The sequence below is a fragment of the Hippichthys cyanospilos genome, chromosome 6, assembly GCF_059441005.1.
Source record: "Hippichthys cyanospilos isolate Australia breed blue-spotted pipefish chromosome 6, RoL_Hcya_1.0, whole genome shotgun sequence".
NCBI classification, from domain to species: domain Eukaryota; kingdom Metazoa; phylum Chordata; class Actinopteri; order Syngnathiformes; family Syngnathidae; genus Hippichthys; species Hippichthys cyanospilos.
The window spans coordinates 18732302-18750224 of record NC_142374.1 but is presented as its reverse complement, the minus strand read 5'-3'; the positions used below and the strand labels follow the sequence as shown (position 1 = coordinate 18750224).

Sequence of the window (17923 nt, the reverse complement as noted above, 5' to 3'; positions counted from 1 at the left end):
GAAATGTTCATGTTCATTTTTCCATTTCGTCATAAATTACATATTTTGTGTGGAACACATAATAAGATGAACTTATAATCATAAATAAATAAACAAAAAATGAATAGATAATGAATGAGTAAATACCAAGGAAATAAATTTGTGATGTGTGCAAATGTGAAACTAGTATGAATTCAAATTAATGTAACGACACATATCAACAAATTAATTGGAAGTTAATTCCCTTGTGTTTTCTACTCAAAGTTACTCATTATATTGATCGTTATTAAGTCTCATTTCAATGATATTTACTCAATAGCGAGGCATGAAATGTAATTAATGATATCGCTTGTAATCTGTTGCCTCATTTTAATTGAGAAAAAGCGATGTTCTTTTTTACAGTGTATAAATTTTTAGGCAAGAACAGTTTTCCAATGCTAACCGGTTAGCAATTGCAATTAGCATTAGCGAGCACGTGACAGTGACTACTACCATTTACTTTGCACATACAGTACATATAGTTACATGTACAATACACTTGTAATTGTGTCTGTCACTTATGAGGATAATCCAACAAAATTCCATGAGTAAACTTGAGAGTGGAGTTGCCTGTTAGCTACTTTACGATTGGTTGCTAGCTAAGCCTGTGGTGTCATTGTTGGTTTGAAAGCTAGTGGCAATATGTGTTTGTGAAGGTATTAAATGTACTTGTAAAGTAATTTAGTTATCAAATATAGTGTAGTTAAAATCAAACTAAGTGCTGAAAATATGTTTAGTATCCCTTTACGTTGTCTCCCTGCTGTCATTGGCGTTGCAGCGCCAAGTGCTGTACAGGACCTGGTAGCGGTTGCGGAAGATGACGTTTCAGTCCTTGTGAACTGGAGGAGTCCAGCTCAGCCAAACGGTCCGATCACTCAGTACAGACTGCAAGTCCTGCTGAACGATACTCTGTTACAGGACATCGTCCTTGTTGGCGAGCTGGTAAACTGAATTGCTTTTAAGAATTGTGATTCAGAATGTATATATGTTTAAAAAAATAGGGAGAAGGCTTTGTTTTTGTTAAGTTGAAATGTTATTGCAATAAAATAAGAATTTTCACTTTTTTTTTTAATAGTTTCAGGCACTTTGATGCAGATGGTTATTTTATCAGTTTCAGACTAAGCTGTGACCCATATAAAGAAAACAAAAATAATTAACAGTTGTTGAAAGGTGATTTAGAATGCTTTATTTGTTAATGTCAAGAAGGATGCAGGTTAGGTATACTTATACAATTTTTTATAGATAATAAACTTAATCATAGTCAGCGTGTCAAGTTTGTGGGGTGGGGGGGGCTGAATTTTTGAGCATTTGGATCATTTAACATTGAAAAGGCTTCTAAATGGGCTATGACAAAGCATCATTGATTCATTTGATAACCGACTAGTTGTCGATTAATTGTTGCACTAGATGCGCATTCACACAAGTATTCACAATAGTGATAAGCTAAAATATTGAGCATTAGGATCATTTTCATTTTAAAAGATTTCTTAATGGACTATGAACAACAATTATTAATTCATTTGATGATCAATCTGTTGTCAATTAATCTTTGCACATTTAGATGTTTATTCAAAAATTAGAGGTCAAATGAAGTCCAGCTGTTTTTGTTAGTGTAGGTTCACCTGTAGACTTTCTATCGCCCCCTAACAGAATACCAACACAACTGATGCTTATGAAGATGAGTCACTCAACCTCACTCAGGATTCCTCTCAAGATCGGCGTAGGAGGAACGCTGAACTGAATCGGACCTCCACTGCCCCTCATTTTGACCCCACGCAGTCTACCGGCGTCACCTCTTTCAACCCGGCCTTCACTCTTCTCAGAAGTGCTGAGCAAAGCACGGAGACTCAGGCCAACCAGGATTTTGACCCCTCTGTCGCCACCATGGTCACGGAGACGCCTAGCAACACAGACCGTTCGTTCCGAGCTCCGACCGCAGCTTTTTCTGCGACGCCTTCAAATCCTGTCACGGTTCCTCCCTGGCTGATGACACTAGACGACGGCGCGACCGTTGAATCTTCGCACCTCACCTACACTCCGGGCAATGTTCGTTTGTCCACACGTCACGCATCTGTTCCAGGGCATGCACTGGCTTCTGAGAGTACAGGTAAAGCCTTTACTGCGTATACAAACCTGACTGCAGTGTCCTAAATCATTATTTTCATGCTGCAGGCGTTACTACGCGAGAGGAGATGATGGACCTGTCGACGGATGAGCTCTATTACCTGGTGTCTGATCTTGAACCCTTCACTGAGTACACGTTTCGGGTCTCCGCCTCCACTCTCGTGGGAGAAGGGCCTGCTGCTGACATCACAGAGAAGACCCGAGAGCAAGGTACAGTATGTTGGGGTAATTGTTTACCAGCCTAAAGGTACAGTAATGTATCAAACACACTATATTGCCAGTCATCGTTTCTTCCCCTCGCTCATATTTTCAGGCAATCATTTTATATCTTGTTTTACTTTGTGTTATTGAAAAAGTGGCTTCTGGCATTTATTTTCTTGAACAGACTTTAACAGATGCAGTTGTAACCATTTAACTTCTGCTGCATTTGAGATGAGCCCCAATACTTTCGACTATTAGGCAGAGTGGTGCTATTTTTCGTTGGATCCATAGCGCGGCCATTTCACCTCATGCTGTCGAGTGAGAAGTTTTTAAATGTCACATGACGAAACTCAAAACAGGTGACCCCTGATTGATCAGCACCTGAATCTCCATCAATGGATGTCATTTTTAGTTGACAGCGAGTGACAAAACATCCATTTATTTTCTATAAACACCATTAAAATCGAAAATTGAATGACGTCCCCTTTAAAAAAGGGACAAAAAGATAAAGATAAACTAAAATCCCAACAAAAATACAAACAAAATGAAAAAGGACGCACATAGATTATAAAATGAGTCACGAATGAAACCAAGATGAATTAAAAAAAAAGTTTTAGTCAGGTAATTCAGATTTACTCACTTTAGTGTGCCTTCATGACAATAACGTGTGCTTTGTGTGTCATGTAGTCCCGAGCTCTGTCCTGGAACTTTCCTACCAAAACATCAGCTCCACCTCCATAATTGTGAGCTGGGCGGCGCCACTCAACCCCAATGGCCGAATCACGCATTACACCGTCTATGGCCGAGCCCTGCGCAGTGATCAGAGCTTAAAATGGATCACAAACTCAACCAGCATACTGATAACAGGTAGCGTGCTCACCCTATGACAAGACACTTATCTTCACAATAATACTTTGAAAAATATCATTTTCAGATTTGGACAAGTATACTGCTTATTTGCTACATGTGTCGGCGTCTACGGCTGTGGGTGAGAGCTTGCTCGCCCAGGAAGATGGCATCTTGGTCCTCACATTAGAGGATGGTAAGTGTCAAAATATGGAGCTGTTGTGCAGCAAGAGAGTTTGCTGTATTATATAATAATAATAATAATAATATATATATATATATATATATATATATATATATATATATATATATATATATATATATATATATATATATATATATATATATATATATATATATATATATATATATATTCTGTTTTAATTTTTTTTTTGCTGTGTTTTCATATTTTTGTTCCATAACAGTGTTTTTTTTGTTAAATATATTATAATTATATAATTAGAATTATATTATAATTATAGTTAGTATAATTATAGTTTCAGTTATATTTTAAAATTTTGTTTCAGAATCATGATTTGATGAACTGAAATGCTCACTGATTGGCTTGTAGCCAAGAAATGCAAGATAAAAGATGTAAAATTCTGACCCAAAAGGCATTATCTAATAAATGAAGCTCAACAAAACCTTGCTTTTTCCTTGTAGAGTATGTGAAAGGTGAGATGTTTTCATCTCTCTTCATGTGTATTTTATTTTGCAACCGTTTTGAAAAAGGTTTTGAAATGAATTACTTTAGAGGTTGTCAGATTCATTCATTTCTGCTCATTTAATTTCTGCTCATGCATGAGGAGAACGGAGAAGGGCTGCACAAATATAATTCTGCAGCATTCTGAAGCAGTTTCTCGAAACCCTCTCTTTTTATTTGATTCAGAGGTCCCTAAGTTGCATGAAGGTTCCAGCCCTAAAAGGGCAAAAGTATACACACAATGTAGTTTTGGTCAGTTTTTCATTTTCTTAAAATGCATCTATTAATGATTTTTTTTTCCAGTTTAAGTGTAGTAAGTTTATTTCATGATTGTTTGTTCACTACAATAACCCTGATAGGAGAGATTAATGTAAAATGATGAAATAAAAAAAAAAAAATCTGGATGGCACATGAGCTAAATTAACCATATAATGTTTTTTCTCCCAGAACCGGATTCCCCTCCTGTAAACCTCACCGTAGTAGATTCCAGTTCATCTACAGTCACCCTGACCTGGTCTGCTCCAGAGAAGGCCAACGGTGTGATCCAACATTATACGGTCCTCTATGAGAACCACTCGTTTTCCAATTCAGTAAACACCTCCAGTAACAAAGTCACTCTGATGCACTTGAGGCCGTTTACCTACTACGACGTCTCCGTGATGGCTTTTACACGTTTCGGTCACGGCAACCAAACTTCGGACCGTTTAAGCGTTTTGTCTGGAGAGGATGGTGAGTTAATTAAACAAAAATAGAAAAAAAAAGTCCTGTCAGAATCAATAAGGGGACGATTTTCTGTTTTTTTTCCAGTGCCGGGAAGTCCTCCATACGGCCTCTCCTACGAGTCGATCAGTCCCAATGAGGTGAACGTGACCTGGCTGCCTCCATCGGTGCCCAATGGCATCATAACCCACTACAGCTTGGAGTTGTGGAATTCCACCCACTACCTCAACCTCACCGCCCCTACCAACTTCCTGCACCTGACCCACCTGAGGAAATATGCGCGCTATCGCGTCACGGTGCAGGCGCATACCCGGATCGGGCCGGGGAACTTCAGCACAGAACCGCTCAACATCACTACGCTGGAGGATGGTGAGATGGATGGACAGGTTGATGGGTGGGGGTCACGGAAGCGTCAAAAAATCTTTATTTCTACTGCGTCTTTTCCATCCTTCTGCTTCTTCATCCATCAGGTTGGCGACAACTAACCATTTTTTAAATTCTAGCAGCAGGTTCCAGCTCCAAAGGTTTTCTCTAGATCTGTCGTTGTGATTGTTACATGACTAGACAGTTTCTCTCCCACGTCACAGCTCCCGACACACCTCCTCGGTTCTTCCACGCCAGGAAGTTATCTGACTCTGAAGTAGAGTTGTCTTGGCAACCGCCACTCGAAGCCAATTCGGACATACTCTACTATGTTCTCAGAGTGTGGTTAGTTTCCGTGTTGTGTATTGAGAGTACGTGTCATGGGGAAATCATAATGCCTTCAATTGGTTCTTTGTCAGGAACGGGACAATGGATCTGCTGCAGAATGTGACTGAGACGTCGGTAGTTATAAATGTGGACTTTGAGAGCCGCTACAATGCGACCGTCTCCAGCTGGACCAGGCTGGGAGACGGAGGGATGTGGGCCTACATTATCTCTGATGCAGGTGCCAGATGAGCAGTCTGTACTCACTACATTTGCTAATTTCGTATGAAACGTTTCTGATCATCATTTGTCCTTCAGAGCCACTGGAACCACCCAAAAATGTGACACTTGCAAACTTGACTATCTCCGCTGTAACCTTGCTGTGGTATCCACCCACTGAACCCGAAGGAATTGTTATTTTTCACTATACAATTTACTACACTGACAACAGCACTGTGGTTAAGCAGGTGAGCTTTAACCCAACCAGCCTACATATATATATATATATATATATATATATATATATATATATATATATATATATATATATATATATATATATATATATATATATATATATATTAGAACAGGTTTGACACTACATTAATTATTTTTTGTGGACCAATACAAATGAATTTTTAAAGAGTCTAAAGTTGAATAAATCAGACACTGACACTGACCACGGACTTTGGACAAAGGGAAGCAGGGTTAAAATCCTTGTCAGAATAAATGGCAAGGGGTCAATAGGGTCTGTGCCAGTTGTTTTGAAACCAGGACACCCTGGTGAGATTTGAGCATCTGGACCAAGAGTGAAGTTGTCTTATTAATGACATTTTTCAACAACAAATTAAGATGTTTTTGCGCCAACATACACATGTAATATCTGTTTTGTTTTCAATTCATTTTCTCTGGGTGGGAAGCTTCTAAGTGCCTTCCTAGAAACTTTAATGATTTTATCGTATCACCAGGAAACATGAACATTTCTGTTCTGTTACAGGAAGTTTCAGTTTCAGATGAGTCCGTCCCTTTATCAGCTGACACGCCTCTGTCCTGGACTCTCACTGGTCTTATTGGGGGCACAAACTACAGCATTTGGATAACTTCAAGCACTGCACGTGGGGACGGAGGAATCCGGAGCGAGCCGCTCACTGTGCTCTTACCTGAGGATGGTCAGTACACACAAGCACCGTGATAGGTGACGTAAGGCGGGATAGCACAAGTTCTCACTGGCCTTTCATTAGGTTCGCCGCCGAAATCTTGTGAGAGTTGATAGAAGATTATGGAAAAATATGTCTTTATAGAGATTATACTGTTTAGAGAAAAAAAGGTTTAACAATAGTTCTTTTTACTGTCCCTGTGCAACATCTAGCAGAAATTAGCCATTAGCTAGCATTACATGCGATCATGACATTGTATTACAGAGCTTGTTGCCATTGCTTTGCAAGGGCTCAAATTTTAGCGGCTAGCAACACTGGCATTGGCGCCACTATGTAAACACAGTGAAAAAAAAGAAGACACTATACACCATAGCTAACAGGAGTTGTATGTATTTTGCTAAATTATTCAATAAGCGGAAAGACTTCAGTTGAAGCTGAAAAATAAGCCCAAATTTCCTTTTATGTTTACATTTGCACACAAGAATAAAAACATCCAAACTAGCGCCCAGGGGCCATTTTTTACCCACCATCCACAATTTTGCGACCCATGTCATATCCTAAAAATGCATTAAAGAAAGTAATTGAAAAAAATGATAGTTGACAGCATTAGAAGTGTGAAAAAAAATCCTCATTCGCTTCATCACTGTTAACCGAAAGCCTTGATATAGCTTTATGTTTTAAAATACTAGACTGTGTAATTGCGTGCATAATTTATTTTTAACATGTTCGAAAAGTTATATATTTATATTTATATTTATTGTAGCACTTACATCTTATGTTTGTTAGTTATGTTTTATATTTGGACACCTCTGGGCTGAATCATTAAATTTGCTGCAATTTGCTGAATGATCAGAAAACTTTTTGAATAGTGGCAAATGCAAATTAGGAATTACAGTATGTTGGATTGCAAATCTCGAGGACTCGATCTCGTGAGAAATTTCATTTTGTGGGATTTGTGACTTGTCCCATCTGTACCAGCTAGTGTGCCAAAATGTTAAATAGTAGCAGAAAAAAATATTTCTTGTAATACACTTGTTCTACTAATGTGCCCTTGGTGTTCTACTAGTACATTGAACCCTCTTAAAATATACTGTACAAGCAGCATAACATGTATGAATGAATGGATGTTTACCACTGGTTCATATTGCTAGTTGAAGTGAGAATCTCACCCCGTAAATAGCATCCACTAAAACAGAGCATTATTATCTTTTCAAAGGCACTACCTATGAATTCAGTCTCATTAGATTGGTAGGTGTACCTAATAAAGTGTCCAGTGAGCGTATAAAGTTGGGAGTTTCACGGAGGCCACGTCTGCACACCTTTTTCAACGCTCTCTTTCCACCTAAAAAAAAAATGACATAAAAACTCTGCTCAGGCTGCTCAGTGAAAGGAAATAACTCTCCGTCTCGCAAACTGGCTCCTGTTTTTTTTTTCGTCCTGAGGACAACCAGTTTGTATTTCCTTTCACTTAGCAGGATGAAAGTTATGTGGGATTAGAAGGGGGGGAAAGAACAAAGTGAGAGTGCGCAAGCACTTGATGACGGAGGAATAACAAAGGCTGACAGGTCTCGTGAGCGAGATTCGCACGCTGCCCTCGTGCCGTGCCGCGGTTGCCATGGATACGTGCATTCTCCCGCACGCATGCGATGCTTTGATGCTGCGAAAACGTCAGAGGGCTTTGTTTTTATGTGATTTTGTGAAAAAGGGTGCAGACAGCTTCCAGTGCAATTCCATAGACATGTACTGGTCATGAAATAATAACGCCTGCTAACTGACTGTGTATCTCTGCCTGTGATTTAGCCGCTCCACTCTCGGCCGAGGAGCGGACCACCACGCCGCCTTGTCTCTGCCGCTCAGCCAAGCCCGGCGGGGGGTTCGCTTCCCCCCCGGGCACTGACTCCACACACACACCTGGCCTACCTCAATCCCCATTTTGATCTTAAATATTACATTTACCCTTCCCGTCCTTCTCAGGTTAAACATGCAGGATGAGTATGGTCCTCGTAACCTTTTTTTTCCCCGATCCCGAACGGCAAATTTCTGTTCCGAATGCCACTCTATCGCTATCTATTTTCCGCATTTTTCTATTCTTCCCTGTTCATCACATCACTCCTACTTTAATGATGACTGTGATACATGATGACTGACTCGTTCATATTAAAGGAGACATATTAAACAATACCATCTGTGTAAATAATGGTACACTGTTCAAAAAACAAATGTGAGGTAAATAATAAAACACTTACAGGTCGAAAAAGGACTGACCCAAATATTTGGTTCACTTTGACAAAACAACCCCCAAAATGCTTTGTTTTATACATTACAAACTCAAAATTTGGTTTCAAGATTCAAGATTGTAGATTGTAGAGAATTATTGTCACAAAGTGAAATTCTTACTCTGTTCACCTATTGCCATATGCATAGTAATTAATACCACACAATGAACTTCTTATTCTGTTCACTTCTCCGAGCAGACTACTATTCATAATCGAGCAAATAATAAGGTAGGCAATAAAATTAAAACAAAACAAAAATGATAATAATAAAACAATAATAGTAATATAATAATGATAATAAAATAATATTCTCTAATATGTCCCCTTTAATTAAAAAAAAAAGTCATAGACTAAGAATATGACATAACATTATCCCGCTTGTCTTCCCTTCAGTGCCGTCCGACTCTGTCCACAACCTGACCGCTCAGATCTTCAGCTCCACCGTCATCATCGTGAGCTGGGACCCTCCCTTGGAGCCCAACGGCCGCCCCCACTACCTTCTCACTCTGCAGGAGGCAGGCGTCGTTCCGGTTTCACCCAACCAAACTCCTCCTGCGGTTAACAAAACCATCAAGGGCATCACCACAGACACCGTCTACCTCTTCACCAAACTCCGGAAATATTTCCCTTACGTGTTGACCGTTACCCCGGCGACCGGGGCTGGCCCCGCCCACAACCACACCAGCACCATGGACCTGAGGACGGATGAAGATTGTGAGTTCAAAGACGCAAACCGAGACGATTATTCATGCTTATGCGACATATGTTTGTGTTTTTGATGTCAGTCCCCAGTTCCACCCCGTTGCTGGTGTCGGCCGCAAACCTTTCGTCAACTTCCATCGCCGTGGCTTGGCAGCGCCCGCTGGAGGCCAATGGGGAAATCATTGAGTACACACTCACGTTGTTTGGCCCGGGAGGCTCAAACACTACGCAGACTCCCGAGAGCTCCTTCACACTCACCAATCTGCTGCCGTACACGCCTTACAACCTGAGTATTACCGCAGCGACGCGTCTAGGCTCGGGGCCGGCGCTCTTATTGATGCTCCATACTGATGAGGGGGGTAAGTGTGAAGAGCTTCAACTTTTCATTATTTTGCCATTTGGATGTCCTACAGAAAATTTGATCAAATAAGCAGGTATTCAGATAAAAATTTGAAATATATATTTTTTTCTTGGTTAAAGAACATTCATGAATACAGAAGAATTTACATTGTATAGCAGCAGATTATTTTACTCTCTGAAAACACTAGTGAGATTTTAGACCATTATCGCTTTCTTTGGTTCATCAAAGTTATGGCAAAACAACAGTAGTGAGTTAATAGAGTACATTTGAGTAGGATTTTTCTGTTTAAAAGTGATCAGTAGGAACAGGGACATTGTCAGTTTAGCTCTTTACTGTTCAACTGCTCTTGCAAAGTAATCCGGGGAAATTGAGTGCTGCTAGCAGCTAACAAAGCTAGCATCAAGGCAATCTAGCATCAATGGCAACAGGCGCCATTCATTACAACGTCAGCAGAATTAAATACTTTTAAGCCTACTTATTTACTTTGACTGCATATTTAACATAATTAGCAACTGCACTTGATTTCAGAACAGTTTTTGTCGATGTTGGCGATGAGTCAAGTCAGCCTCGAGAAACTGCCGGAATCTACTTCAAAATAAATGTCAACCAAGGCATTGTGGTCCATGAGCTTTATTTTGAAGTTGGCCTTCTCACCACATTAGGAGTGTGTTAATTTCACGCATAGCATAAACACTTGCTGCTGTACTTAACTTGACTTCTTCTGTGAGTGTACACTAAATAAATGAGTACACAACGCAGAAAAAAATGTCTCGAGCATGTTTTTTTAGATACACAAATTACTCGAGTACCCACTTCATTTCTGGTTGATGTTATACAGGTCCTGAAGGGCTACTTTCACAGACTGCTTTTTTTTTTCAACTCCCGCTGAACTCTAATGTGATTAATAACACAATTCCTGTTATTTTATAACTTTTTCCAGGCCCCATGTCCCCTCCCCGCAACCTGATCATTTTCAACCATACGGCCGTGTCCGTGTGGTTGAGCTGGGAGCCCCCGCTGGAGCCCAACGGGGTGGTCCTGCAGTACGGCTTCCGGATCCGAGAACTCATCACACACACCGTCACACACAAGGTACCGTCAATTTCACACGCCGGAAGCCCGGCCCGTAATAACGAAAACATGAAAGTGCACTCAGGAGATCCGCTAGGCAAAAAGTACACACCTGTCACACGGATTAGCGGCTCTAATTTCACACTCCAGATGCCACTCCAAGTTAACATTATATTCACCCGCACGTGCGCATACAATAAGATATCATCAGCAAGTAATCAGGATTGGGTGACTCACCTGGGTTTCTTTGTGTGTGTGCGTGCGTACTTTTACAGAATTCGTCCGGTCCATCAACCTCCGAGTACATCTCCGGCTTCAGGCCTCATCGTTCCTACGAGATCAGTGTTTACAGTTACACCCGAGTAGGCCACGGCAACCAGTTTAGCAGCCCGGTGACCTTTACCACCAACGAGTCTGGTAAGAAAAGACAAGAATCGCCTTTGAGCGAATGGAGACCATAGAATTTTCTGGAGAGAAATAATGGGTAGTTTGTCTTAAAGATATATTTTTTTATTTAGACATTTTCAGTGAATAAAATAAAGTGTTATTTGTTTTTGTCTGGAATTAATTTGACAAGTTTTTTAAAAATACCTTTAAATTCCGTTTTGTGTCAAGTTTTCCGAGTCTAGTTTTCTATCTGTAATTTCTGGTGCTCACCGCTGCCGTTCCACTTCCGTGTCTTATCTGTTTCTGGGTCCAAAGTCTGCTCCTTACAACAAACAACCAATCATGGCTCAGCTTGCTATCACCACATGACCTAGGCTAGAAAAATGGTGAGCCGTGATTGGTGATCACCTCAGTTCTGAGAAATTGTGATGTCATTTTCAGTTGACAGCAAGTGCCAAATGTGTTTTTTAAAGGGATTAATTATACATGAAAAACGCTTGTCAAATTATAGACTGCTTAAGGGGACAATGTGTAAGATTTAGACCCTTTTCCTTTAAAAAAGTAATAAATTATTATAAAGTTCCAAAACATGCAAATAAATGTGTTCTTAACGGCCATCAGAATGTTTTAAATATGATCGTAGGTCTAGTTATTATTAAATAATATTACATGGGGGGTGGCACCCCTCCGGAGGCTGCCATGTCTGTTATGGCTACGGACAATGATAAATGCACTTCCTCCTGCTGTCCGTAATGAAAAACCTCCAAAAAAAACCTCAATCTTACACGTTGTCCCTTTAACTTTAACTTTTAGTCCGGCTCAGGATGGCTAAATAACTATCCATTTCACTAATGCTGTTCAGTAAAAGCTTAAAGCTACTTCAATGAGTGATTGCTCATATAACTTCCTGAAACACAATCTCTGCCTTCTTTTAGCGTAAATAAAATAAATATCATCTGGGAGGCAGAGATGTGAATCATTTCTGGATCTAATTTTAGCAGATCAACATGTCTGCTTTTTGTGTCTGCAGTGTCAGAAGCCGTTGGGAACCTGTCGTGTTCAGGAGTCACCTGGGATTCTATTCACTTATCTTGGGAGCCTCCAGTCAACCCCAATGGACAGATCCTCTTTTATGAGATTGTAATAGATGCAGACTTGTACCGGGTCAACACCACAGAATACACAGTGACTGGACTGCCGCCGGACCAGGATTATGTACTCAGTGCGGCGGCGGTCAACTCCTTAGGACCCGGAGATCAAATCAACTGCACCGCTTCTACTCTTTCCGAGTCAGGTGCGTACAATGTGGATGTAATCCTTTCGGAGATTTGGAAAAACAAAAAGAGTGGCTGTTAAAGGTAATCCTTAATCCTGGTCTTTCTGTTTAGCCCCATCTGCCCCTCGCTTCCTCACCATCTCTCAGGTCACGTCCACTAACGTGACACTGGAGTGGGCTCGTCCGCTTTCCGTTCCGGGCCTGCTCAAAGAGTATCACCTGGTCATGGAGTTGCTTGACACAGAATGTGAACATGACGGCCTGATCCTTCAAGAAGAACTGACCTGTGTGGAGTCAAGTGTCACCGTGTTGCTCAATGCTTCGGAAGAGAACCCCTCTGTCACGTTACAGTCTTTGGCTAAGTACAGACACTATCGCTTCAAAGTGGCAGCGGTGACCAATGCAGGAGTTGGGGAATATACCGAGTGGAATTACACGCGCACCCTTGCTGGAAGTAAGAACAAACATCATTTTATGTATGTCGTTATGACAGTGAAATCTGAGCCATACTATCACTGGATATGTCATTTGGTCCACCCACTAGCACAGTCCTGTTGAAAAAAAAAAAGGTTTACAATATTGACCCAATGAGACTTGAAGAACATGATTTTAGGGCCTCCACACCCCAAAAACATGCACATTAGATATGCCCAAATATTTGTTGGGGTGCAACATACGTAAGTCGCATTAGCAATATTAGCTTAATTCTTTGTCAAAGAACGGCTCCAAAATATCACCTAACAACTACAACAAGAGCCCCAAACCAGACAAGATTTTACAAGAACATTGCGCGATCCAACTACTGTGACTGAGGTTTATTGCGTTAATTATTGAGAATATAGGGGGAGCAATTGAGAGAGAAATTGGGCGCACACTCGAACTGTAGCTTGAGCGTCACCACGCAATGGTCTACTGCAACACGTACGCCAGCTCTCACGTGATGAATGCACAGGTGTAAATAAATATTTTTAAAAAAATATAAAAATAACAAGAACTTTGGTCAAAATTTAAATTCTACAATATACAACCTGTTGAACGTGCATCTGCATTTAGCTTTTAGCCCCGTTGTTTGCGCTTCGGTTTTCTTTTGTGAGGAGCGTTGCGATGTCATGTGATCTACCAATAATATGGGTACTTTCAGTTTCAGATCCACAGGTCTAAACCACAGCTTTTAATTACGTGTAACATTTTTGCATTGATACAGGAACCAGCTGTCATACTTCATATTTGAATTTAGCCCTCTCGAGGGGAATGGAATTAATGAGTAAAGCAGGAAAAATTGTGTACGTAATGATGATTTGTGTGTCTATCAGATCCAGATGCCCCTCCCCGAAATATGTGGGTGGTGCCCACCTCCGGCAGTCTTCGCATAGAGTGGGACCCTCCAGACATTATTTCCGGACCAACGTCCTATCTCGTGCAGGTCATTTTGTGCACTCACATTGCATAAATTGCTGTTATACAATATGCAGAATATTTCCACCAGGTGGACGGACCCGGTTTGAATTACACGTACGTCCGATCGCCGGGGGAGTTGACCACCGTGGTGATAACCAACTTAACGGCATTCTCGCGTTATTCCGTGATGGTCATCGCATTTACCGGCCCTGTGGAGAACGCCGCCAAGGACGGGAAGGCCATTGGACCCTTTGAGTATCAAACGCTTGAAGAAGGTAGAATAAAATTGGAGTTTTTGGAGCTTCCTGCACTGCATTATGATTTAACACATAAAGTGTAAGTAAATAGGAAATGCTATAGTTTGAGTTGAAGTTGACAAATTAAAAAGGCATATTTTTGAGAAAATGAGAGGATTTTAATGTGCTTTTGTGTCCGAAGAATAGGGAATAGGGAATAGTTGAAAAAAAATTGGACTACAGAACAAAGATCACTTCAGAAGAAAAAATGACTAATGTAATGATGCCATAGCCCAAAATGACTTTTTCCTTAGAAATAGGATGATGGTGATGATAAAGACGATCAAGATAAATGTTGTAATCCCGAACGAATTACTCTATCTGTAGGAATTAATAAAAGATCAGATGAAATCTAGGTTAACATAATAACATAGCCTAGAATAACCAAGCCTGGAAAAATATTAATTGTTCTAAAAATAATTACCGTTTATACTTCAGAAAAACTCTAATCCCATAATAATAAAATACAGTATTCTGGAATAATTAACCCCCCACAATTAAAATAAAAAACTGCAGATTGAGAAAATATGACTTATTCATGAAACGGATACAGGAATGCTAGAATTAGAGTTTAAAAATAAATACATGCGTGCAATTATTGCAATCTGCAATGATAAAAGAAAAAAATCAAAATAAACAATAATTTGGCTAATAATGCAGTGGGGGAACAATAATCTATTTTGGAGATACGTCCAATGCAACATCCAGTAGTCCAAACGTGCCTTTGTGTGTTTCCACAGAGCCTAAAGACCCACCGAAGAACGTAGTCGTGTCCGTCATCCCAGACGAGGTGAACCGGGTCAAGGTGACCTTCACGCCCCCAGAAGAGCCCAACGGACAAATCACGTCCTACCTTGCGTACATCTACGAGAAAGGGCGCCTGGTGCGGAACGTCAGCCTGAACGCCACCCAAAAAGACCAGCACGACGACATGCTGAGTGGCGTCATCGACGGCCTAAAGGGGGGTCACAACTACACTATTCAGGTGATGGGAGGACCGCATTAAGTTATTCAATCCCAAATACTTATTTTTATGTTTTTTTAGTTCTGTTTTATTTTGGTGGGTTTTCTAAGAGGTCAAACATTCAATCCCAGGTACCTAATGTATATTTTGACTACAGTAATTGATTACTTTAGATACAGGAGTAAAGTAATCCAATACTTACGGAACGAAACAAATTGATTACTTAAGATAATAAGTATGAAAATAATTGATTACTTAAAGTATTTCATTATTGATTACTTTATCAAAAGTAATGAAGTAATCGATTACCTTACTCCTTTATCGAAAGTAATCAAGTACTGTAGACTTCAAGTCAAGGTACTACTGTAACTGATTACTTGAAATACTGATGTACTCGAGGAGGTAATCAATTGTAATATCTTGAGGTACTAAATTAACTGATGACTTTAGATACTAATGTAGTACTAATGTAATTGATAACTTAAGGTATTAAAGAAATTCATTACTTTATCTCAAGAACTGAAGTAAGTTATTTATTTATTCCTTTATCTAAAGTAATCAAGTACTGTAGTACTTCAAGTCAAGGTACTACTGTAACTGATTACTTGAAATACTGATGTACTCGAGGAAGTAATCAATTATTGTAGTATCTTGAGGTACTAAATTAACTGATTACTTTAGATACTAATGTAGTACTATGTAATTGATAACTTAAGGTATTAAAGAAATCCATTACTTTATCTCAAGAACTGAAGTAAGTTATTTATTTATTCCTTTATCTAAAGTAATCAATTACTATGTATGTGTGTCAAGGTACTATGGTAACTAATTACTTGAGATACTAATGAAGTAAAATAAGTTATTGCTTTACTCTTTTTTTCTAAAGTAATCAATTACTGTAGTACCTTAACTCAAGGTACTAAAGTAACCAATTATTTTACTATTTACTATTTACTATTATATTACTATTTTAATTATTATACTAATGTAATAATTGATAATTTAAGGTATTAAAGAAATGTATTACGTTATCTAAAGTAACGTATTACTACACGCCTTTATCTAAACTAATCAATTATTGCAGTACCTTACATCAAGGTACTAAAGTAACCGATGACTTTAGATGCTAATGTACAAAAGTAATTGATAGCTTAAGTTAATAAGAGTTTGCATGTTCTCCCCAAGCCTGTGTGGGTTCTCGCCCACACTTCAAAAACATGCATGGTAGGTGTATTGGGTATACTAAACTTTCCTTAGGTCTGATTGGGTGCGAAAATGGATGTTGGTCTCCATGTGCCCTGCAATTGGCTGGCAAGTCCAGGGTTCAGTAATCGATTACTTTAGTATATTATTCATTGAGTAATAGCCAGTTTTAGACTATCCTTTAGCCAAACACTTGAAAAAAAAAAAGGTTATAAATAGCTAGGATTGAATGTCTTTCAATGTTTAAAAAAAAAATGTAAAAACATGTCTTTGGTATTGAAGGTGTTAAAATGTACTATTTGCGATCTGAATACATTTTGACCTCCTGCAGCTGTCAACTTGTTGCCAACTCTTGTTAAACTTGAACTCATAATTGCTCTTGGTGTATGTTGTTCTCCGCCATCCAATCTGCTTGTTTGTAGATTTCAGCAAAGAACGGCGCCGGTCGGAGTCCGCCCAGTCCGCACATTCAGATAACAACAGGAATCAAAGGTACGATATTCCCCACTTATTGCAGGGGCGCGCTTGCCCGAGCCTGTCTACTTCTGACACTTCGAAATTGAATTCATGTCTGCGGAGAGGAAACTTTCCGTCATGCTTCGAAACGCACACACACACACACACCATTGCCATGTTTGCGCAAAAATGCTACATTTATGGAGATTAGCTTTTGATTGATAGATATTATATTCACTGTATGTAAATCTAGTGGATCATGCTGAGAGGTGTTTCCAAAAGTGATGCTAATTGTGTATATCAACTTTGTGTCCAATCATAAACCAGCTGGACTTTACACAGGGTCTGATCATTTCATAGTTTCAGAGTTAATAGTTTTTGTCACATTTTTGTTTTGTCGCGTGCTACCATATGGGCGTGTGTGTGTGCTCGTGTGGGGCTCAACCCTGATGGTTTTTATTTGTTTTGCAGCGCCGGCCAAGCCCGCCCAAAGACCCCAGGCAGCGGTTGGCCAAAGAGAGGTTGCCATGGTTACACACAGAAGTATCACCATCCGCATACCGGCGTGTTTCTATAGTGACGACAATGGGCCAATCGCAAAAATCCAGGTCATCGTGGCTGAGTCAGGGGGTACGACTTTGCTAATTAAACTGGCTCTGACAAAAGGGTCAAAAAACGAAAATGGAGTTTTTCATAAATTCTAATTCTTCACGTAATTCCCTTTAAAATGATGTACAACGCATAGAGGTACTTCAAAAATTGACAATTACAATTTGCAACAAGTACGGTACAGGTGAACGTATGGCAACCTCTGCCGCCATTTTGATCAAAAGTGCTGCTACCTGCACAGACACTCAGTGGGATAAATACTTGATGAGACAAGGGTTGGAGCAATCGTTGATCTTTTCACAGTAAACAATGTTTAAATTTGATTTTCAAATCAGTTAATGAGCAAAAAGTTGCCTTGTCAGTCTTCCTCGGAGGGTTCTTTGAAGTTATAGAAAGTAGCAATAAAGTTAGCAATGATGCGCATGTTCTACTTCTCCCTTATTAGGATTAGGGCTTTTTGTGTCACAA

At 39.8% G+C, this 17923-nt stretch overlaps 1 protein-coding gene across 1 annotated transcript in view; it reads left to right on the top strand.

Annotated features, from left to right (window-relative positions):
* The window catches only part of ptprq (protein tyrosine phosphatase receptor type Q), a 39828-nt gene that overhangs the window by 9739 nt on the left and 12166 nt on the right, over positions 1 to 17923 (top strand). Inside the window, exons 10-31 of the mRNA XM_088417023.1 lie at positions 797 to 960; positions 1669 to 2125; positions 2191 to 2352; positions 3031 to 3210; positions 3278 to 3385; positions 4340 to 4621; positions 4700 to 4981; positions 5200 to 5320; positions 5395 to 5540; positions 5618 to 5766; positions 6297 to 6468; positions 9126 to 9446; positions 9518 to 9793; positions 10736 to 10887; positions 11142 to 11283; positions 12284 to 12547; positions 12642 to 12983; positions 13843 to 13952; positions 14016 to 14202; positions 14964 to 15208; positions 16813 to 16882; positions 17318 to 17476. Coding sequence (XP_088273149.1) covers positions 797 to 960; positions 1669 to 2125; positions 2191 to 2352; positions 3031 to 3210; positions 3278 to 3385; positions 4340 to 4621; positions 4700 to 4981; positions 5200 to 5320; positions 5395 to 5540; positions 5618 to 5766; positions 6297 to 6468; positions 9126 to 9446; positions 9518 to 9793; positions 10736 to 10887; positions 11142 to 11283; positions 12284 to 12547; positions 12642 to 12983; positions 13843 to 13952; positions 14016 to 14202; positions 14964 to 15208; positions 16813 to 16882; positions 17318 to 17476 — 4491 coding nt within the window. The remainder of the gene's footprint in view (positions 1 to 796; positions 961 to 1668; positions 2126 to 2190; positions 2353 to 3030; positions 3211 to 3277; positions 3386 to 4339; positions 4622 to 4699; positions 4982 to 5199; positions 5321 to 5394; positions 5541 to 5617; positions 5767 to 6296; positions 6469 to 9125; positions 9447 to 9517; positions 9794 to 10735; positions 10888 to 11141; positions 11284 to 12283; positions 12548 to 12641; positions 12984 to 13842; positions 13953 to 14015; positions 14203 to 14963; positions 15209 to 16812; positions 16883 to 17317; positions 17477 to 17923) is intronic.